The 24,295-nt window shown below is 40.5% G+C and overlaps 1 protein-coding gene across 6 annotated transcripts in view; it reads left to right on the top strand.

Annotated features, from left to right (window-relative positions):
- pard3ab (par-3 family cell polarity regulator alpha, b) overlaps window positions 1-24,295 on the top strand; it is a 305,596-nt gene that overhangs the window by 43,510 nt on the left and 237,791 nt on the right. For all 6 annotated transcript variants that reach the window (XR_013771364.1, XM_079243165.1, XM_079243169.1 and 3 more), the window contains exon 2: window positions 9,414-9,515. Coding sequence is in view for 5 of the 6 variants with exons in the window: in XM_079243165.1 (XP_079099291.1) it covers window positions 9,414-9,515 (102 nt within the window). In the remaining variant the exon portion in view is untranslated. The remainder of the gene's footprint in view (window positions 1-9,413; window positions 9,516-24,295) is intronic.

Consider the following 24,295-nt stretch of genomic DNA (forward strand, 5'->3'; position numbering starts at 1 on the left):
TTGATGTTTGTGTTTGAATGCAAGTTTAAGTTTTTGCCAATTATGGTAAAAATATTTTTAGTTTAGTTTATTTTTTAGACTGTAAACTCATGAGGTATCGGTAACAGCTTCTGCCTGTTGCAGATTGCCCTGCATATGTGAGCTCTACACGCTTGTGCACCGGTGGACAAACACACAGTATCACACACTTGGGTGCCAATAAGCCTACTGTGTGTTCTTAATCCACATCTCATTAGTGCTGCCTGCTGTGAGGATAAAGCATGCCTTGACATAGATTGTATTAAGTTAAGTTTTTCAACTCCCTGCTAGATCCGTGTCACGTTGTTTAGATTTTAAGATCTTCAACCATCTCATTGCCTTTAAGTAATTCCATCCTTGTTCCCATCTGGTCCCCTCTAAATCTTAAATCTACAACCACTCAATTATTCCCTCTCATCTTCTGTGAAGCATTAGCCCTTCCCCTCTCCCGTCTTCCTAAATTGAGAGGGAGGAGGAGATGAAGCAGCAAAATGCATTTTTTTAGTAATGGAAGTCACTTGGGAGGAAACAAAAACATGTAACGCTCAACTTGCAAATTAGAATTGGTGCAAGAAATGATGTGTTTTAAACCTGCATTGATGCTGCATGGCAGGGTAGTTGTGGATATACAAAGGATTCCCAACAAGGGAATGCTGCAGTGCATTTTTTTTTTAATTTCTTTTTTAAAAAGCACATTTTGTTAAAGTTTAATCAGTACAAAGAGGGAAACGTACAGTGTTGGACAGAAATGGCGTAGACAGACTTATAAGTGAGAATAAGCAGACATTTGATGGAAGATGGAATGCAATAAAACCAAGTTTACAGATGCACGAGTGCCAATCTTTGTAGATAACTTGTGGCATTTTAACTGCAGTACATCACAAGCTGATGCTAGTGCATGACAAAAACAAAAACAAAACCTCTGCCAAGAACAGCAGACACATAGAAGTTTCAACAGAACATGTTGTTTGCATTGCGGCTTGGTTTTTAAAAAGCACATTTTGTTAAAGTTTAATCAGTACAAAGAGGGAAACGTACAGGGTTGGACAGAAATGGCGTAGACAGACTTATAAGTGAGAATAAGCAGACATTTGATGGAAGATGGAATGCAATAAAACCAAGTTTACAGATGCACGAGTGCCAATCTTTGTAGATAACTTGTGGCATTTTAACTGCAGTACATCACAAGCTGATGCTAGTGCATGACAAAAACAAAAACAAAACCTCTGCCAAGAACAGCAGACACATAGAAGTTTCAACAGAACATGTTGTTTGCATTGCGGCTTGGTTGTAGAGAATATAACTGCACCAGGAAAAGATACAGGGAACTTTATCGTGCAGTTGGTGCCAAACATTATGCAAGCTTTGCCATTTAGGAATAACCAGTTTCAGCTCCATTAAGAACGATGTAGATGCAGACAAGCTAGGCTTTCTCTTGAAAAAACCATGTGTGGGTTAAAAATGTCCCAATAACACTCAGCTAGAGTTCATTTGTCTTATGGTAGCAGTGAATTATGGTAATACCAGGTTTGCTGAGTAGCAGCAGATGGTAGTGGGGGTGGTGAGATTAAATAAAGTTGGAGGTGTCAAAGGTCACTTGATGTCTACTAATTAAGACCCCGCCTGACCCTGTAAAGGCTCTAACTACCGAATATCCTCAAATAAAGGGTGAGGCTTTGCTGTGGCCGCTGCCTTGAACTATGGCATGATCACCACTGGCTTCCTAGGACCTCTTGCCAAAGTGTTCTTGGGTAAAACATTGATGCACACATTGCTGTCAATGTGGCCTTTAGTGTAATACTGTTTCTAGAAAATCAAGACAATTCTGCATGACAAAATGAATTTGTGCCATTATTCTAAGCGTGAGTCTGAGTGTCACGATTTCAGTGTTTCATCGTAAATGTTTCCCCATTCCCTCCCATGTCTACAATGGTGACTGGTTAGGTCGACATACATTAGGGAGGTGTGCAAACAAGTAAAAGCGCATGAAGTTGCTGCATATTGTAGCCGACTCTACTCGTTGGTTAACCTGCAGTTTATGACACCATTGTGTTCATTTAATCCTCTGTTTCACCACAGCAGCCTGTATAGCAGCAAAAGACAAAAGCCCCTAATCATCAAATACAACATAAATGCTTTCTATTTTTAGCCAGTCTGATAGAAACAAAGCTATTTCATGCAGATTACGGTACACTATTTTATTTAACTGTTCCCCGCTGCTTCACTGCAAGCTACATTCATTTTCACCCTGTAAGTTGTCCATTCTGTCCACGTTGCCCACTTCTCCATCTGCAGCGTTTGCACCATCTGAGTTGTCAGATGAACCAGAGGAAGATGTAGAGAACACCTCTTCAAGCAGATCCAAGACACTCCTAGTGGTAACCTCAGTAAAGTCCTCGATGTGGGAGGAGGCGGAGCTCAGTGTATTTTCCTGCGACGTAGCAGACAGCGGCATCGAGGTCAAGGGGGAAGTAGCGTCTTCCAAAATACTTTGGACATAGTCCTGGAGGAGAATCAGGTCTGATATGATGCTGTCAGATTCAGAATTGGTCTCCCATTCACTATCCTCCATTTGGTGCTGTAGGTAAATAAAGTTATCACTTTTCCTCTCTGGTAAAATTGGAACATTACTGATTGTGGCCTACTCTGGAATTTCCCATTGAATTGTTGATAGAAAATACAGTCAAACAAAATGATCAATATCTGCCTTACCTCCATATCTATAACTATGTTGTTCACATAGATGTCATCAAACATCTTCAGGTTGTTGAACAGAAGGAAAAGCTCACTTAAATTCACGTTTTCTTCATTTTCACTCAAGTTCCTCTTGTCTTCATCATCTCTCTCTTCAAACTGGAACTCGAAACTCAGGTCCTCCAGAGACATTGTTGGATTTGAATTTTGTGCACTAACGTAGTGCTAGTTGACATTGATTCTGTGGTTTGAAGGATGTGAAAGTTGGTAAAATGGATCAGAATGTGTGTTGCCACGACACAATTCGCTTGTTGTTGTGTAGCGGCAACTATGTGACGCTTTCATTCAAAATAGTTCTTAAGTTCTGGACTCTTTTTCTTTTTCTTTTGTTAGTTTTTCTCCATTTTTGAATATGTTTTACAATGCAGGGAGTATTTGGTTGGCATATACTTGGAATGGGCATTTGCTGTCTTATAGACACCTTTTCAGCAATGGTTGACCGCTTCTCTCCAGTATTTTCAGCTTCTGTCTTGTGCTGATTGGTCTTCTTGATTAAACTCAGGATCAATTAATTCTTTTTAAACTTCTTAAACCTTCAACAACAGATATGTTTGGCTATTATTAAGGAGATGAGGTCTGCTATTTGCTGAAACTTACCTGCTTTGGTGACAAATCCAGGCCATGACTACTGATGTGTGGAGGGATCTTGGATGCTTCAAATGATTGTTCAGCTATAGTAGTTTGCTCCTTTCCCTTGTAGAGGTTGCACTGGACCCCATTTCATTTTTTCTTGAAGGAGTTCCACATAAAGGATTTTGAGGTAGTCGTTTCCATACTATATTTATTACTCTGTTAGCATCAAATCACTTTATAGATCGTACTAAAGTGTAGCAGCGCTGAATATTTCTGCAGACAAACAAGAGAGTGAAACCAACACAGGGCTACTAACATTCTTTTAGCACAAGCTATTAAATTGAACAAATGTTGGCGTATGAGAGTTTTGCAAGTGGAGCAACATCTTATTTCTTGCAGATTATGTCATCATGGCAACTTTCAGCTGTGTTGTCGTATATGCACTATATATTATGTTGGAAAAATTGCAGCAACCAAAACCATCACAATCCATATGATCAAAGACATGGTTCCATTGAGCAAAAGATGGATTCAGCGCTGTGATCAGGACAATGTGGACATGAAAATGCTCCACGTTTTGGTGCACAACTGTCCTGATGTCGATGTGTTTGGTTATTCTTGGACAATCTACTGCAGCAGTTCTTCTCTCAATCAGTAGTAAACTTGGGTAATATCGTCAAATACCCTGAAACCTGTATTGTTTTAGAAAATACAGCAATGTATTATATTGTTATACACACAGTGAAGAAAAACAACAAAGTCTGTTCAGTGACAGGCTTCTTCAGGTCTGATGCAAGACTGAAAGATACAGATCATTCCTACCAGCAGCCATCAGCCTCAGGAACAAGACCTCCTCAAGATAATTATCTACTACAATATTGAATTTCCCTTGGGGATTAATAAAGTATTTTTCATTTTCTCATTTCATTAGTCCCTTCTTCTGACTATTTATATGGCCAACTGGTACAACATACACCCTTCTCTTGTTTTGACCCATTTCTCTCCCCATGACAACATATTTTTCATAAACTCATATTTGGTGTTGAAATAAGTCTTCAAAGTCTTATTAGTAGAGTTTGACTTCGAAACACCCCACTAACTTCGTACGCATCTAATAACCCAATCCATGATTGTATAATAACACTTGGCACTCTGTTAATTGGGGCCTCGGGCTCGCATCTCCTTTTTATGGTGCTGTTGCAGAGCAGTGGGCACCCCACGCCTGCTTGTCTGTGGAAATTGTAGTGCTGTGCTTTCCCCACAGGCAGTGATGGCCTTGGCCTCCTTCCAGGTCTGCTGTTGGGCAGATGAGGGCTACAGCAGGCGATGGCTTCTCTGATCCAGCTCCAGATCTGTCCTGTATCGTTATGCAATCCTTTAGACGATGGCCTTCCAGATTAGTGTCATGGGAATCTTGATTATATCTAAAGGGAATGGAAGATGTTGAGAAACTAGATGCGGTATTGAGACCTTTTTTGTTGTCTTGTTCAAATGACAGATTTATTTCAGATAGATACCTGCATTTGAAAGCTGTGTGTGTGTGTTTGTGTATGTGTGTTATGTTTTCAGTTTCAATTAGACTTTCAGATTATTTACTATGTCACTTGTTGCCCTGTCTTCAGTTTGTCACGGGGCAATTGCTTTAAGCTATTTTTACCACATGAACTTGGTCCTACAGAATTAAACACTAACACACACACCCCCCCATTTACACACTCTTTGATGTGGTGTGTGTGTCCTTGCAAACTGCAGGGACTTCATATAGCACACATAAGTTAACACAGATGGATATCAGCCCTGTCATCCTCCAATCTCCACTTACAAAACCATTAAATGTCAAGCCTCAGGTCTCGTTTATGGATATATACGCTGTTATTTGTGTGCAGGATGCATAAATAAAACTGGTGACATGTAGATCAGATATTAGAGTGAAGGGAAAAAGCTTCCATTGCTCCATATTTGGTAACTCCACATTTTTTATTCAGTTTCTCAAAAGCAGTTGAAACACGACATTGTGATTCAGTCTTTTTAATGTTCCACTCACAAAAAGTCTTGAGCAATAAACTTGTTTGTTTTTATGCTTTTTATTCATATATTTAATTGTCCTCCAAATAAGTTCATGGTTGAACCCCCTCCACAAAATGCTAAAATGATTCATTTTTCTTTATTATTTGACTCAACAGTAACTTGGAAAATAAATAACAAATGGAAGCAATTTCAGTCTAAAAACTCGCCTGCTCTGAGCTCCGCTGATTCATTTTGTAGTTAAGTCTCAACCTTTATTTATCTGAGAACCTGTAGACATTAGTCTAATGTAGTCAGTACAGCAGAGTACTTTATTTAGTATTATTTTTCTTTTCTTTACATGGTATTTTGCTGGATGCAGCTAATGTTTGCATTATTATCATAGTTCCCCTCCTTTAAGATGCCTGGTGTTGAGAGTCGTGGGTGAATTCAGATTTTAACTATTGAAGTCTGTCAGCAGAAATCCATACAGGATCTGTGTGTCAGACAACACAAGAAATAATGCAGACTGTCACATAACATGACACCTGCCACAGCTGATCGGAAACGAGGGAGAGCCAATGAGACCTTTTGTTTTCTACATTACTGTTTTTATGCTCTTTATACATTTTATTTAAATCACACCTGCTCTTACAGATCAGGTTGGGCTGTTTGCAGACTTAACTGAACAAAGCTATTTGTTTCTGTGCAAACATAAATTTGTATCTCTATGTTTTTAATCTGTACACTTGAACATAAATGTAAATTTTCAGGATAAAATGTAGATTTACCAGTAATGTGAGATATGTGTAGTGTAACCAACTTAGCAATTCTGTTGCCATAAGTAGTGAGTTTTCAGGCCGCTCCAGTGACTCCCCCCCCATCAGACTTTTGGCAACTGATGTGAAAGCATTTGGGATGTGAATCAAACAACAATTCACAATTCCGTTCGATTCTGATTTTTGGTGATTCTGGTGCAAATTTCACAAGTAACTTCATTCTTCTATAAGCTAGAAAGAAATGACAAATTATTTGGATCGATTCCATTTAAACATGAACAAAAATGTTTTGCTCGTCATTGTTCTTCATTTTAATTAAGTAAATCATTCTGCTGAGAAAATTCCCAAGAAGAAAAGTAAAAAGAGCAATTAAAACAATAAAAAATAAATATAATAGTAAATAAATGATCATTTTAAAAAAACATTTTATTTTATAATGGATTATTTTCATTTATTTGGAAATATAGATTTTTTAAAAAAAAACCAAAAATATCGATTTCATGAAGAGTGTGAACAGAAACATTTTAAAAAGACAGAAATACAAGAACACAATGCAACCAAACTACACTTAATAAAATCTAAAATAAAAACCAAAGAAAATATTGATTTAAAAAAAAAACAAAAACCCCAAAACACTTTGTTTTAAAAACATTTTCTTTTAAACATGTTTAGGGTGTCATATAACAAATTTTTCTTCCCTCTGCAGTTGTCTGTTGCAACTTTATGTACCAGATTGATTATGCAAATTAGATGACATAATTTAGGCATTATTAGGGCATCCAATAGCTACTTTTCATTCTGAGGAGTGGACAACAGTCTGGGTGGATCAAAAGTACAGATGCAGCCTTGATAAATTTTTTGTTTTTAGAGTCTAAATGATCTACGTACAGCAAGGTTGCAGGTTGTTTTCCAAGTATTTTCCCTGAAAAACAAACCAGTAGACTGCAGGTATGGAAACGATGGCATCTGATGAGCAGGACTTTGGGAGAAATACACACCCTCCATATTAGACTCTTTAACTAGACTGTTGAAGCTATTCCCAGAAAAACAAAAAAGTGTGCCGTGATTGTGCTTTCAGTCCTGAGAAAACAAGAGGAAAATTCCTGTTGCATCCTCCTGAATCCCCAAGGATTAGAAATATAATGAATCACAGTGACCCCCTTCCCCTGATCTTCATTTTCAGCCTTTTTTCTACTTTCTTGCTGCTTTTCTTTGCCCATTCAAATCAAATGATTTGTTTTCCTAGGATTAGTTTTCAAATTAAATATAATGCAAGTGTTATTGGCTCCTGCATGATGTGTCTTTGGCAAGCAGGAGTGGATAATGAGGATGGAACTGTTGGGGCTGTCGCGTGTAGCTTAAAGCCAAATAGTCACATCATGACTCATAACTGATGCACTTGCACACATTGTGCACTTGCAGTTGCTTTCGTGTCCCCGGTTAGCCGATCTGTATGTAACCTGTCAGCTTGTAGCAGGGTCTCTGTTTTCTGCATGTCATGAAATTTGGAGGATTTTAGGGGTTAGTTTGAATACATGCTGAAAGCTGAAGAAAATAACCCACGCCCTTTTTTACCCGTCTCATTTAATCATTTTGTTGTGCATGTAAGCACTTTTTGCAGTCTTTTTTTGTCTAATAACTAAACATTATTTCATGTTCCCATCTCATCTCCCACCAGGTTTTTGTGAAGTTTGAGTGTTTTGTGGTTAACCATCTGACAGCTAAGACAGAGTAGATTGAACACCAGGATTTCCTCTCTGGTGTTGACGACTGCAAATGTCTTCTTGACTTGAACATCTGCAAGAACAATGACAGCAAATCACGCTCAACAGTTTTAAACCTGAGCATGTGTAGGATTTCATCTCTCTGTCCTTTTATGTGCTGCGCATATGGCTGCATTGTGGTGGTCAGCAGGAGGGTCACTGGTTTGAACCTCTCCAGGCATTTTGGCTTTGTCCTGTCATCCAAAAGATGTACATGTTGGGTTAATTGGTCACTTTAAATTCTCCATATGAGTGGTTGTTTGTCTCTTTATTACCTCTGCCAAGGAGATTGTTTTTCCAGCGTTTGTGTATTTGTCTGTTTGTTTATTTGCTTGTTAGCAACACAAAAACTACAGGATGGATTTTTGTGATTCCTTTTCCTGAGAATAGGTATTGGTCCAACTTGAATTCCATTAAATTTAGGGAGTTAACTTGATTACCATCTGGATCCTGGAATTTTTTAAAGCATTCTTCATCATTGCAAGATGGTATATAAGCATGTGACCCCAATAATAAAAATCCCGAAGTTCCCAATAGGTTTTACAAGATATCAAAGATACATCTGGATTCTGGGTGCTACCATCCAGAACAGTATAAGTAGGGGGTCTTTGGAATATCATCTCTGCCAAAGAACAAATTTAAATATAAACATGCAACAAACACCACAATAAAGCCGAGATACTTTGGGTTTATTATCAGTGAATCTAGCAGTCGAATAGTGTATCCATGTAAAATGAATGTAGGATTAGAACATGGCTGGAAAATCACATTCTGGTTGGAAAGGAGCTGCTTGGTGGAGCTCTGAGCTAGGGATGCACCGATCCACTTTTTGGGAGTTCCGATCCGATACCAAGATCTGAAATGTGAATATTGATATTTGCAGAGACCAAATCTGTTTATATGAACATTATTGTGACTATGGTTATTAATGCTGTTATAACTGTGTAAGATTTCATTAGGTTTTAATAAATGAGCCATCCTTTCTGAAGTTACCTCAACAATACAAATATAATAACATTACAGATCGAACAATTTCAACAAGCTTGATAATGATTTGGCACATTTTACCTAAATACAACTATAAATGTGTGGTTTTGAAACAAGGATCTAGCTTTTAGTGTAACAAAAAATGTCACATTTTAACATTCAAGGCATTTATTTCTTCATATCTGCTAGCTTGACAAGTGTGGTATCGGTACAGTTTTATTAATACCAATTATGAGCACACATGCTTGGTATTGAGCCGATACTGATATTGGTATTGGTGCATCCCTACTCTGAGCTCTGAGTGCTTTTCTAGTATTGGTCCTATGATGGACTGGGATAGTCTCAAGCGTCCCCATCACCCTGAACTGGACATGATGGTATAGACAATAAATGAATAAATATTCTGCACAGCACTTATTTTCAAGCTCTTGTTGTTCTCTTGCTGGCTTTTATTCTTCTGAGGTAGTTTATTAACTCTTATTTGCTGCACAGTTTTTCTAAAATACTACAAGTCACATTTTGTCTTATCTTGCAGGATGCAAGCTACTGGCTGCACGTCCACCGATTGGAGCACGGCGACGGAGGAATCCTCGACTTGGATGACGTGCTGTGTGACGTGGCTGACGACAAAGACAGAGTGAGTGATGTTTGGGAAGTAGGAGGAGGCAGGGTTTACTGAACTTTTGCTTTCTGAGGCTCCGGAAACCGATCGGACAGACGAAGGGATTCCTTGTACACCAAAGCCTTCATTTGTTTACACTGATCCGGCTTATTTTGTTGTTAATCTAACATTGTGGTTTTTATTGTTTTTTTGGGGAAATGCACTTAAAATGCTGATTTTCAGTGACCACAGTGATGGCAGGCTGAATGAAGAAGGTTTTATGTATGAACTTGTTGTGGAGCTACATGAGGTCATTTAGATTGGTCTTATTTCAAACCTTGACCTTTGTGAACCCTGAGTTCAAAAAGCCGGACGGCCTCACATCCCGCCTTTCTGCTTCATCTTGTTGCCCTTGGCTCAGACTCAGCTGCTTGAGTGTGAAGCTGACATGAGAGAAGCTCAACATGACTGATGGTCTGCAGGTCACGGAGTCACGTTATGTTTTCATGAACGAAAAAACCGTCAGTCACTGAGTTGACGTAGTTTTTACAGCGTGAGGCTGCAGGTTAGATTTAAAGGGACATTTGTTTGGTTGTTTTACTTCACAGACAGAAAACGGATTTTCAAGTGTAAATTAAGCTTCTTGAAATATCAAAGAAACAGCCTAAATAGTAAGTAAGACTCCACCTGCAAAAGGTTTACTAAACGTCTGGATTGTAACAAAAATAGCTGCTTCTTTAAGTGTAACAGGGTCTTTTTCTTTTCAACAAAACACTCTTGGTATTGGTGGTATCGGCTGCACGTGAAGATATAATCTGATTAGATGCTGTTATCTTGTATTTTTAAATATCTTTCTTTAGAAAAGAAGAAGTGTGAGGAAGACTGAGGTTCAGGGTCAGCTTCGGCCGGTCAGTGGCCTGAATGATCGAGTCAGCTTGCAGTCAACTTAGACTGCGGTTCATCCAACAATAACAAAGAATTTAAAAACCAAATGTAGAAACAAAAGGAAAAAGAAAATGCATATTTTTATTTTCTGAACTGGTCTTGTAAAACTAGGTTGAAAGTCCAGCAAAGATGAAGTAAATAGTCCGTTCCTCCAGGACTTTAGGACACTTTTTGGTGATATTTGCCATTTAAATCTCTAATTTTTTTGCATTTTTTATGCAAAAATGCAACAAAAAGTTGTGGTTGTTTTTTGGCGTGATATTTTCCATGCAAAAACAGCCAAACAAACACAGAAGTGAAGTCTAAGGTGCTGTGATACAATGCGCCTCTTTACCTGAACCTGACAGTGGAACCTTCCTGCAGGTTTGAGCTGAATTTCAGCTCAACCCTGCAACCCTTTCATTTTATTTGTGCTGCTCTGAAACGATCATAGATGAACATTTTTATCTTTTAGCTTGTTTTCATGATCAAACTTGCTTGACTGTGGCATACGTTGTATTCACAAAAGCCTCAAGACAAACGATCCCCACACCCTAAAGGTAACAGACTGAATAAGCTGTGAAGAACGCCGACATTGATGCTGAAACGATAAGATTATTGGAGCTGTTGATCAGTCAGAAATGATCTGATTTGCAAATCCTTTCCTGACAGTTCTGTGTACTCTCCAACCTCCTCCTGACCTAAGCTGGCTTCTGGGAGATGCATATCTCCCTACTTTTTGTTTAGCCACTGTGCACTAAAAAAAAGGAGAAAGGTCAGGGAAAGGGTCCTCCTAAAGTGTGGAGTCTCAGAGGAAAAGCTCCTGCAGTCAAAATGCAGCTAATAAGAAAGGTGTTACTCGGCTGCAGCCCATATGTAAGCAGGAGATGCATTGTGCTTTCTTTGTGTCATCGCAGCTCATCCTATAAACAGATTCTATGCAGTTTGTCACATTTCCTGACGACAGAAACACCAGATCACAGCCAAATGAAAGCTGAATACTGCTGCTTGGCTCTAATCCTGTAACACACACACACACAAAAAAAGGTTTGTTTTCTCACAGCGTGCAGGAGTTTCTGTAGTCTGGCCACCAGGATTTAACAGGACTGTTGGCTGAAAAAAAAAACCCGAAAAACTCAAGCAATACTGAAATGTAGGCTTTTTTTGTTCAAACGTGAGAAAAATTTGACCTTTTGTCTTGTGTTACATTTATGAGCTGAAAGGAATCTTTATTCCGGTGGTGGCGATAACTTTCTCCCACAAACCTTTTCCTTATCGAAGTGGGTGTTTGCATGTGTGTGAGTGTGTGTATAGGTTTGTCAAGCTGTCATCATTACGTCCTTTCACATCTTTCTCTCTTTTCCCACTCCCCTTCGTCCCTGCAGGCCTTTTCCACAGCAGAGAATGTGCTCATTTCACACATGACAACCTGTCAGATCTGCTGACACAAATCTGCACCACTCTCCCCGCGCTGACACACAACCCTCTCTGGGGGGGGGTCAGCGAAGGTTTCGGTTCTCTGGAAGAGTTTGTTTTCTCCTCATTGTTTTTCATACGGTACAGATAAAGTACGTCAGAAAGATCTTTAACGCAGGACAGGACACCTCAGGGTTTGATGTTGTCCAGGATGCTGCTGCCTCAGTGGGCGGGTTTTTGTTTTTAATGTGTCCCATTTACTCTTGTTGGGGTTCAGATCCAGAGTCAGGGTTACCAAGGTTTTTCTGAGCTTGTCACCAGTCAATGATTACAAAATCTCACCTTTATCTGATTCATATTTGCTCAAAACGACGCGAGTCCAGCTGATGTGCTGCATTCTGCCACATCCCTGGTATCACACTGCTTAACTCTAAGACATGGAGGAGATTTCTTTCTTTGCTCTCAGCATCAAAGTTTTAAAAGTTTTATCTTTGATGCTACTCAGTCTGTAAATGTGATCTTCTGAAACGCATTGAAAGCGAGTTTCTCTTTGGCGGTGCTTCAAACCAGTTCGGCACATTGTTAGATGATGAAATGACAGCTATGGTTCCACGTTTAATCCAGTTTTAATTTCAGGTATAATTTTGGCTTCCCACGATGAAATCAACATTATCTTCGGGTTTTAAAAACATTTGCACCACAAAGCAGAACAAGCTTCTTCAAAACCACCACATGAACCAGTTTGTTCTGGTTTTTCACTCTGAAAAGATGAAAAATTTTGTTTATAATCATATCAGACATGTTTGCTAATTAAGTTACAGAACTTGTCCTATTCTAAACGCCTGTATGCATGTTTGAGAGGAAATAGTAGAGAGATGGACTGTGCTCTCTCGTGATGCACATATCAGTAGGGATAGGAAAACTGAATAAAAAAATCAAACATTGGGATTTTTTGCTTCACAATTTTAAAATTGATTTTTTTTTTTCTCAAAATGAAATTAATTCACTATAAAATATTTGTCATTTTTATTGTTTTTAATGGTCTTTTTACTTGTTTTCTTGGGCATGATAGCAGCAGAATGATAGTCTGGCTACTGGGTTGTTTTTTCCGAATTTAAATCAAGAAAAATGACGAGCAAAAAAAGGTTTCATACATTTTTTTTTTGTTTTTCAGTCTACAAAATTAAGCAATATCGAGGAATCATGGAAATCGCAATTTAAAACGAATCGACACCAAAAACAATCTTAATCGAATCGGGATGAAAACATATCGTCACAGCCCTACCTATCAGTATGATAAATTTCCCTGGACTGACAGCAGAGTTCAGCAACGCCACAGCTGGGATGTGAAAAAAACACTGCAGCCATTTACAGCGGAAGCATGACCAAATGATGGACAGGAAATGGACTGAATCTAACTCAGCGGACCCAGTGTCGTCTTAGCTGAGCTTGAACCTTCATCCTGGCTGTGCAGACTGGTGTAAGATGCATGGAAAGACAGCTGTGCAGGTGCCCTCTGTGTGTTTTCTAACTGCAAGCAGACTGACTGATTTCATCAGAGAAAAGGGCTTTTCCTCTGCGGAGCGACAGGAGTTCCACAAAAAGAATAAATGTCATATAAATTAAACTTTTCTCTCCAGGTTAAAGGAGTTTGCTTTGCAACATGAACGTCAGATTAATCGGTTATACATTATAAACGTTTTGTTTCATTAATATACACAAAATTGATGTAAACAAAAGGACCAATTAAAGTTTTGTGTTCAGATTTGTTCATTCGCAAAAAATGTAGCGCAACATGAATGTGTTAAGCTTGTTCCATACTCCATGAGAAGCGAGAACTTTTTTCTTGTTCTCAAAGCCCCGAGAAGAAAATGACGTCATTTTGTTCTCGCGGACACGTTTGAAGACAGTTCTTGACACATCGGGCTGGCAGAACTTTTTTCTTGCGGGTCTGCAAGAAGTATCGTGTGATTGGTCGGATATGTAAAGTGGGCGTGGTTAACACGGGGAAAGCAGAGTTGTTGCTTGTTTGCGTGTTGCGTGTTTTTACTGTTGCAGGTAAAACGATATGTTTTGATAAAACAGCTTATCGACGTCGTGAGAAAGTACGAACGTTTTTACATGTGGCAGTAAAACACTCAGACCCTGCCGCGTGCACAACCCGCCCTGCCGCGGACAAAGTTGCTCGTTAAATATGAAACTAGAAAAGCACGCAGAGCGTGGAAACCTCCGCCAAGCACAATGTTAGAGAATCATTTTAAAACATTCCTGGATCCTAACGGTGATCCGAATCACCACCAGAATTTAATCAGTTTTTCATTTTTACATTTCTAACTCCTTGAAATTTTTTATAAAAATCCGTCCATAACCTTTTGAGTTATCTTAAGCACAAAGACACCGGGAAAAACATAACCTCCTTGGCGGAGGTAACAACTGGGTTCATCGCACATAAAAGCAGACATCGCCCCCACTGCAGTGATCCGTCCCTGCTGCAGACATGTTTCTCCTGCAGGATGTATGGACCTGACAAACCAGAAGTTTTTTCTTGTTCTTGCAGCCTCGTGAACAAGAACTCAGTCGTTGCTTCTCGTGGAGGATGGAACAAGTTAGGTTTACGTGATGGTGCAGTTAAATTGATTTAATCTGTTAGTTATCACGATGAACAGCCGCAACTCCAGCCAGCTCAGTGAACACAGTGCATGAGTAGGATGCCAAGCGGAGGGAGATCTGACGGCAGACTTTAAAGTTTGGTCCGGCAAGCCTTCCCGTGCCGTCTCCTCACACTGCAGCGTGTGTGAAGCCTTGTGGGGACGTTTGAGACTGCTTTAACTCTGAGCAGAGTGTTGGAAGTGTGGTAGAAGCAGATTATCATGCAGTGGAAAGCAGGGATCTGAGCCACAGTTCATGGCCTCTGTTTGCTCACATCAATGCTCTTTAGAAGCAAAACAGTCTCAGGTTACGTTCACTGTGACCGCAGCACTAGCAGCGCGTTGCTTGTCGACAGACCTGCGGTGTTTTCTAACCTCTGACCCGTTAGGAGCATCCGCACCACTAAAAACCAGTGTTGACTGATTTCACACTCAGCTGTTCCTGTTTTTTCTTTTGTTTTATCCACTTTGTTCTCACCTGTTTTTTTTTTCCCCACTGAACACAGAAGAGCTCACCCTTATTTCTGATTATGTAAAATGCAGATATGGTTTCATAAAACCATATCTGTCTGGCGAAACAGCCTAGAAACATCATGCAGTTTTATTATTATGAACCCAAAGGAAGGCTGCAGTTTCCACTTTCATGTATATATAAACTTGTATCCCTTATGAGTTTTTAATTTGACGAACCTTTCTATTTAAAGTCCAGTGATCCACTTCCACGCAGTTTTGGCCTGAGATAACAGGGCAACATGAGAGTATTAAACATGTATGAGAGTGTGAGTGACTCCATGTGGCCCACTCAACAGGACTGGTGGTCTCCTGGCAGCTGTGACTCATCCCTGTGATTCCACATGAGCTTTTTAAAGACTGGAAGGAATGTCTGGCCCATCACACAAGGACACATTTATTAGCTCACTCTGGAATGAAACACACAGGCCACATGTCATCTTGGGAATACAAGTATACACTCTACACTTCTTAGTGCTTTTGCCAGGTGTGTGTTCATCCGTTAAAGCTGAGTTCAGTGTAAAAGAGTGTGTATCTACTTTCATATTGATACAGAGCGTATCAGCTATGCCAGGAGAAGTGGCAGCTTGCCGCAGGACATGGCGATTGTTTTCCCAGATGCCTTCTTTCCATGCGCTCATGAGCCTTCCTTCCTCGTCTTCCTCTCTCGCTGAAGAGAGCAGCCTGTCAGAAAGCACACTACCTTATCTGCAACCCCGATTAGCCTCACTTGTGAGGAATTCACTTTCTAGCGGCTGCCTCTGGAACAGTTCAGGTGCAGTTCACCACCTTGAGGTCATGGAAAATAGCAGGGTTTGATTGGCTGGCTGCTGCCAATCGTGTCAGCTGACACTGTAAACATAGCTGCGGTCGGCACTGCAGCCTCTCAATCTGAGCTTGGTGTGTGACGCAGCAGGTAGCTGTGGGATCGTCACCTCCTGTTCAGCTGTAAACACAAATAAAGGACAGTTTAATCAGCAGCTGATGGCGGCGCCGTCGTATGACACCAGGAGGTGTCCTGAGGATACGGTGGAGCAGATTTAATCTCTCCACCTGTTTGGTTGTCAGGGCTGAAGATGGAGTCCAGCTATTGTGTTTGGCCTTGTTTTCATTACTGAAACAGTAAAAATGTCTCATTTCTTTGTTATGGTTCTACTTCCTGGTTTTGTTCAAGGAAAAAATGGAAAAAAAGTGCTTTTTGTATTCCTTCTGTTGAATTCTGCCATGATGGAAATGGCTTTGCACAATCGGCTCCTACACACACTATGTTTTAGGTGATGAAACTAAGTATTCATGCTTCCTTCGATTTTGTTTATTTGCTGTTCACCACTTAAACCTTTTCTTGCTACCGATAGCCTCGATTTTTGTCATGCACCTATGCAGGACATCTGCACAGGAACTTTTAATTATTTTAATTGAGTTTAGGATTTTATTGTGATTTTGCTTTTATGCATTTTTTTTGTCTGTTTTTACACCATCTGTAATGCTTTTAATGTTTCTTGTAAAGCCCTTTGAATTGTCTTGTACATGAAAGGTGCTATAGAAATAAGCTTGCCTTGCTTTACTGATGTAGTTGGAATAATACGTTAGGGCTGGGTGACACTACCAAATTCTCATAACCCGATACTGCTCATTCAATATCCCCATAACGTTATACATAACAACATAAAACTGTGTGTGTAATGTTGTCAGTCATCAGTTATGTGGCTGTATGGCGATTCATGGTTAAATACCTGTTGCAGCGTTCATGTCTGGAGTTTATTATGAGCTTTCGCCTCCACTTGACGCTGCTTTTGCGGCGTTTGCTCATTGACTCTATTCTTTATTCTGTATTGTTTATTCTGATTCCTGCGCAGGTGATAAAATGAGTAAGTTGTATCGAAGTCCGTTGTTGGGACTGTGAGCTAGTCTGTTCCATGTCGGTCTTTTTAAATCCAAACTGCATCCATGTGACAGAAATTTCCCCTCTTTCATGAACAAGCTCATCAGTTTGGGTTGGCTGGTCATCTTTTAGTGAATTATCCTGCTCTGAAACACGTCTGCTACTGTCTTCCTCCATGTTTTTTTACATACTGCAGCGTGCATGCCATAAAGCGCATCTTGACGTGAAATACCGCGATAAAGCACCTTATCGTGGCGTAAATGATAGCGCCTCATATGAAACGATAGACAATTTCTATCGTCCAAACGATATATATCATCATATCGTTCAGCTCTGATACGTGTAAAGGATGTAAAAAGTCCAGCAAGATGACAAGTTCAGTTTGGCTCTTTTTGGCGCCACAAATTATCTTTTGCTCAGCATCTTTCTTTTGTGAATTATATTATTTTCTTCCCTTTTATGGTTTTTTTTATTTGTTAGCAATCAGGTTAGAGGTGCATCACTGCCATCTAGTGGACTGGAGTGTGTGGAGGGATACACAGCTGGCTCTATAGTAGATCAATGAGAATTTCTCAAGTGTATCCCACAGATTGATGTTAATTTATTTACCATTTTGCACCTCCATGCGTCAAGTGTCTTTGGACTAGACTCTGAATTCTTATTTTACTTTATATATAGAATCTAGTATAAGTCTATCAAGCAACACAGCTTTTACGTGTGTTTGTGAGTACATGAATTTGAAAACAATAAATGCTGAATAAAACCTAAAGAAAAGTTCAAGCGGTGCTCTGTAAATGACAACCATTTATCCTTCCCCATATATCTGAAGTGACTAGTCACACACTCGTGTCTTAGCACAGTCCTGCAGCGATGTCACAACCCCGAACGATGGCACCTGGGCCGTGCCAGCTCCACATTCCTGTGGGTGGATGGGTGGGTGTGTTGTCGGGGTGTGCCGCACAGCTGAGCTTCCCTTTGCTCCGTCGCTGACATGTCCGGCCCCGGCCGGCGCGGTGCCTGGCTGTGAGACACACACAGCGACTTTTTTATGTGCTGGTGCCTCCTTAAGGTGATTTGTTCATTTTTCCTGGCAATTATTTTCACGTAATGATGATTATTTGGAGAATTCTGTTTTCAGTTGCATCAGAAAGTGAAAAAACAACAAAATGATATGTGGAAGGGAAAGGACTTGCGTGTGTGATCTGGTTGAGATTGTGTGGCTGCGGGGTTGTTGATGCAGGCGATATCTTGATGCGAGCCGGATTTAGACTCTTCTCCCAGCCGGAGAGACGAGTAGACAGACAGACTGACAGACACGAAGGGCCGTGAGGTTAAATAAACCCAGAAGAGTTTCTTAAAGTGACTCCTTTAGACCTCTGTTTATCCTGTCACAGAATATCCGCAGACAAGCAGACTGCAGCTCACATAGTTTGCTGTGGGCGACTTCAGCCATACGTGCACACATGTGACACGTCTGCTGTCATGCAGCACGGCCATTCAGGCTCTAACGGCGGGGTTTCCTGCAGTAAGGCTCTTTTTATGCAAAGCGTTGGATGTTTTTATTAGGATGTTTTGTTAACGGCACTTGCAGAGGAACAGAGCGGAAGCAATAAGGAAACTACCTCATTCGTTTGTGGAAGAAACAATGTGGAAGTGTGTGGTTAAAGGGAAAGCTGATGCGTAAAAACAGACGTGTTCTTGCATGTATTGATTCTGCGTCTCCATATTTAGCTCATTTGTTGCGTCTGTGGTTGATATTGATTATCTAAGTGCTTACACGAGGACATGGAACGCCTTGAAAATGAATCCCACAGGGCCTCCTGAAGCGCAGATGTTGAGCGATGCTGACTGTGGAGAGTTTCCTCAGAGGAGGAGGAGGAGGAGTTATACGCTGAATGAATGTGACCTCTGTTCTTTTCTTTGTTTTCGTTCTGATTCAAGCGGAGAAGACTCGCTTTAGTTTAATCCAGCCTGGCATGGCGATTGACGCGGAGCATCAGTTGTGTGTTTTCAGGTTTCGTACCCGGTTTGGGAAAGCAAGCCGTTATCACCTGGCGAAGAGACACAGCAGAGTGGTTTTAACCTCTTTTTAAAGCCATGTATGGTGATGGAGACCATATATATCGCTGCTGGGAGTGGGATTGGGGTCTGGACCCGAGCCTCTGTGGAGCTCCTCCAACGCCAGCATGGTTGGGATGGATGAGAGGTCAGCCAAAGCATGTGTGGTGGGAATAAAGGAAGTCAGAATAGCTTCTTATACTTCCTGAAATATGTTCTGTAGGTTCACAGTGAGGCTGTCCTTGAACGAAAGGACAATTGTTGCTCGCTTGCCAGCCAGAGACGCCATGAATGATTCTGCGTGTCGCTGACATATTTCTGCTTCAAACTGCTGATGTAAACAGGAAAACTATCGTTTTCTATGAAGCTATTTTAGCAGCAAACACTGCAGAACATAAGATCATAATTCTGTGCCCAGTATAACCCTTCTTATCTCTACACGTTGCACTCTAAAAGGGACATCTCTGTTTCACCAAAGCACACGCTGACGGGCCGACTCCTCCTCCAGCCGTCATCCTGAGGGAGAACTAGTTATGACCTCATTTATTCCAAGCTAACCCTTTACCATCTCCTCCTCCTTCCCCCTTCCTTTTCCCTCTTTCCAGCCTCCTAATGAGAACAAGATGACAACTTTATACCAGACTACACTGGGCGACACAGCAGCTTCTGAGCTGCAGACAGATTAGAGGGGACACAGACTGACAGACCCCAGATAAAATGTACTTATATGCTGTGTGTTCTCAGTTTTTGTTCAGGATTCACAACTAATGCTGAGTAGTGTTCCCTTTCTCAGTGTGAAATACAAGAAGAAGACGTCAGTCATTTTTAGTGCCATTTAATAAAATATTGAGACGCATTGACTCCGTACAGGTCTGAACAATGCGCATGCGCAGACAGTGCCGGATTAAAAGTGTACAGGCCCCTGGGCCCTGAGTGTTCCAGGGGGCCCCTTCCCCACCACAACATTGTGAAAATTGTGAATGATACACTGTGAAACAACATTTCTAACATCTCTCAGCCAATTGTACCAATAGCAAGACACTAGACACTGTGGTGTAACATTTTGTTTCATGTCCAAACTGCTGGTGTTTGCCCTACGTGGGCCCCAAGTGGGCGTGGGCCCCTCGGCCTGTTCCCATAGTGTCCATTGGATAATCTGGCCTTGTGCGCAGACCAGGTACGTTTAAATCCAGGATGTCTGTTCTCTGTTGGGATATAATCTGATTGTGCATTTCATCTCCCGAAAGTTATTTAAAAATTATTTTTCTACTGTGTTTTTAACCGAAAGCACCAAATGCAGAGTTTTCCCAGCTCTGATGGGGCCCTGTGGGGTGTGAACACACAACAACAGGATGATCAACGGCCAAACAGCAAAGATGGAGTTTGTTTAATATTATCTAAAAAATAAAGCGTGTTCCTCTTTTCTTTGCATGTTTGATGGAACTTTAGAGGGGAGGGTCTGTTCCTCTGATAACCTCAGAGGAACAGCGATGAGTCCATTCTGCAGGTTAAACTTTACATTTAAAGTTTTCCTTAGATGGACTCCAATTAAGTTTAGTATGTGATGTTTCAGCTCACAGTCTTTTCTCCAAAAGCTACAAGAAAACTACACAAGTTTCATGTGTCAACATGGCTGACATAGGCAGAAGATGAAACACACGGAGGCAATGATGGAGCGAGAGCGCTAGCAGCCATGCTAACGTACTGGACAGATAAATGAACATACGTTGATGCTACCTAGCCTTCGTTAACGGCGGCAAAGTGTAAAAAAACAGGAGTGTGGCCTTAAAGTCTGAGGCGTGAAGAGTTTTTGGTCGTTTGGAAAGATCCTGCTGAGACTGACAGCTTTTAACTGAGGAGGGTAATCTTTAGTTAACCCCGTGCCGGTTTTGCAGCTCTGGAAGTGTTGGTCCACAGAGAGAGGGATGTACATAAACACCCTTGTTTACTTAGAATATAATTCTTAATTTAGCAGAATGGTTTAAAACCTGATGGGTAATATGACCTTAGAATATAATTAATTATCAATTATTTTAGTGTCATTTTTCCTTTGGCTCTATTAGCTAATTGATTTTCATAATAAAAGAAGAAATATTAAATAATGAATAAATGAAGGGAGGCGCACAGTTTTTTCATATATGGTCATTAATATTATCTAAAAATAAAGCGTGTTCCTCTTTTCTTTGCATGTTTGATGGAACTTTAGAGGGGAGGGTCTGTTACTCTGATAACCTCAGAGGACATATAAATGTTAGAATAAGGACATATAAATGTTAGAATAAAAAGGTGGTTCAGATTGTGTTTGTGCTGCTGTAACCCGTCATGTTCGAACAGCCCACCTCCTGCTTGACTCACGGAGGCTCCACTCACTCTTCTGATGAATGCAAGGCCTTATGGGAGCTTCCCATCATGCTCTCTGGCTTAGGAGCAAAAGAACTGAACCTTTTGAGATGGGCTTTAATGAATCATTACAAATAGTCGCAGCACAACCAGTCGTTTGGTGGTGGGGATCATATATACTCATAGGTCATATATACTTCATGGAGCAGTTGTTAACAACCGTTAACTTTTGCTCCAAAATCTGCACAGAAATGATGCAAACTGATGCCTGTAACTTGTTCACTTTATAATCTGAGTTTGCATCACTTTACGTGTTCGGATTTACTTTCAACCAAGAGTTTGAATTAAATGAGACTACACGCAGCAGCGCTCCCGAAGCTTATTGGAAGTTAAAACAGCAGATTTTAGAGGCCTTTAAGTATAGTGTTAGACATGTTACCCAAGCTGCTTTGCCAAATGATTACTCATGCACACTTAAGCAGTCTCAGTGTTTCACTCTGGGTAATTATCACCCACAAAGAGCCTGAGTCATGATTACTCAGGTCTATGTGTTTGTGAGTGCGTATATTGCACATGCATATGTTTAAAGACATACAAGGGACCTTTACACTCCTGTGAGGATTGTGTCGTAATTACATGTTAGCACTTAAGTAGCAGCCATCTCCTTGTGTGGTAACAGAGCGGGACATGTTCACTTCCTTCCCTCACTATGTCTCAGACACGGTCAGGGCTCAAGGATCGGACAACCCACAACAACACGGACCTCCACAACCCCTTGTATGGACTTGGGGGAAAGAAGCCATATGTAATAAAGCTTTATTCACTATTTAGTTGATGCTTTTTGTCAAGCATGAGAAAGGATGGCTATTGGAAAGGTTAGAGGAGTGTTTGCTCTGGGATAGCTTTCGTCTGCTGTATATGATGATTTACACACAAACTTGTTTATAAAATAGGGGAAAAAAAGCATCAAGAAAAAATCAACCAAATCAAATTATGCTCTTATAAAAGAAGTTAAGTCCTAAGTTATGTTAAAATGCAGAGCAGTGTCTTGGTTCATAACTGCACACAAGCCATTAAAGGTTTTAGAATACCTCTGGTTTTAGTTCTTTATTGACAGGCTTCAGCTTGTATTTGTATAGCGCCACTTCACAACAATGTTGTCACAGGGCACTTTACATCTGATTTCAAGCCAATTAAAACATAGCCTATAACAGAAACCAACTGATTGCATCGAATCATGACTTCGATCCAATCCCCCATCCTGAGCTGCACGAGGCGACAGTGGGAAGGAAACAACTCCCCTTTAACAGAAGTACCAGCAGAACCCGTCTCAGGGAGGGCAGCCATCTGTCTCGGCTGGTTGGGGTGGAGAGGGACAGGAAGGACAGATCAACATGTACAACTTCACTTGGCTTGTAAATCATTATGAGAAGTTGGAGCATCGATGGCATTTGGTTGCTCCACCTTTCAAGGCTTGACCAACCTCCGTTGCTGCTAATCAACCTGACGTTATTAAACTGTTTCTTGGTCCTTGCAATGTTTTTTTTTTTCATAAATATACATTATTTTTCGGTGTTAGATGAACTTATCTAACCTCTGACAGTTCATGGTACCTTGACTGAACTTGGACTTCTAGACTTTAAATGGAAAAAATGAAAACAGCTGCAGTATTTTGCTTTTGACTTGTTGTGTTCACACGTTTGTCATTTTGCTGAAAGATGCAAATTAAGTGCCCATATAATGCACTTCGACAACATCAGTAAAGACTTTCCTGATAAGCTGCATATTACATATGTTTTTGGGTCTTGCATGGTTATATTGAATATAATACTGAACAGGTTGTAGAACTGTATGTGTATTTAGGGAGGTGACCGTAAGTTTGACATCGCTCAAACCCAAATGTTTTCGCATTGATAAGCAAGAAGAAGTTGCTCTATAGACAAACATTTTAAATATATGTTCATTTGATTGAATTTAATCTTAATTTAACAAAAAATGTCAACTAAGTACCAGTTGTTATGATGAGGCAACAGTAAAATGAATAATGATCCATACAAATTGCAAAGAAACTGTTTTAAGCAGTATGTCGTATGTATGTAAATGAAATGATTTACGTTTCAATGAGGATTATGAAGAACTGGAGCTATAGTATTAATTTCACTGCAGCTCATTCTGTTATATAAGCTCCTTTTTCCCATCTGAAATCAATGAGTCCTTGTTGTCTGAACATGATATCCAGGATGTCCTGAAAATAACTGTGACAAACCAGCAGACAGCGACAGAATCTGTACAATTCTCCATCTGTAAACACTTATGACTTTGGCTTTCATTTTAAAGAAAACACTTTGCACACTTGAAGTTTCCTAAACTCCTTCATGCGTGGCTTTAAGTCCAGGGACCTCTGCCTGCGGTACCGGCTCATTTCCAGCCGGTACCAGTGCCTGTCAGCGCAGCAGCTAAATACAGATGGAACTAAAATAACCGGGAAACATTGGTGATGGTTGTGCAGCTGATACATCTCCCGTGTGTGTCTGCGTTCTCATGGCCATAAAAAGATCTGATGGTTGTTGAAACTTTGTAGGGAAGTTATTCTCTTCACTGAGGGCATAAAAGGACCTGTAATGTGCTTTTCAGTGCATGTGCTGCTGCAGCTTGATTTCAGTTTAATGTCATTGAGTTTTTGGACGTCAGGAGTAAAACCCTGACAAGGACGGTTGCCCAAACGGGCCGGGCTCTTGTTAGAAGGAGAACCGCAGATGTGACGGTTCATTGATTTTTTTTATTGGCTCTTTATCTTAATTATGGAGGGAAACTTGTCAGGAGAGGACAAAGACTATGTCTGAGAAGCCAACAGGACTATTGGGATTACAACCCACAGCAGATATGTGTGTCTGTGTTGGTGTTAATGAGATTAGGTTAGGACCCCCCACCCCCCGCCTTTTCTCACATCTATTCTTCTCCCGTGTAACCCTTCCTCATCCATCTCTTCCTTCCTTTTATTTCCTTTCTTATCTGGTTTAACTAAATACATTGCAAAG

The sequence above is a fragment of the Telmatherina bonti genome (assembly GCF_933228915.1).
Source record: "Telmatherina bonti genome assembly, chromosome: 7".
In the NCBI taxonomy this organism is placed as follows: domain Eukaryota; kingdom Metazoa; phylum Chordata; class Actinopteri; order Atheriniformes; family Telmatherinidae; genus Telmatherina; species Telmatherina bonti.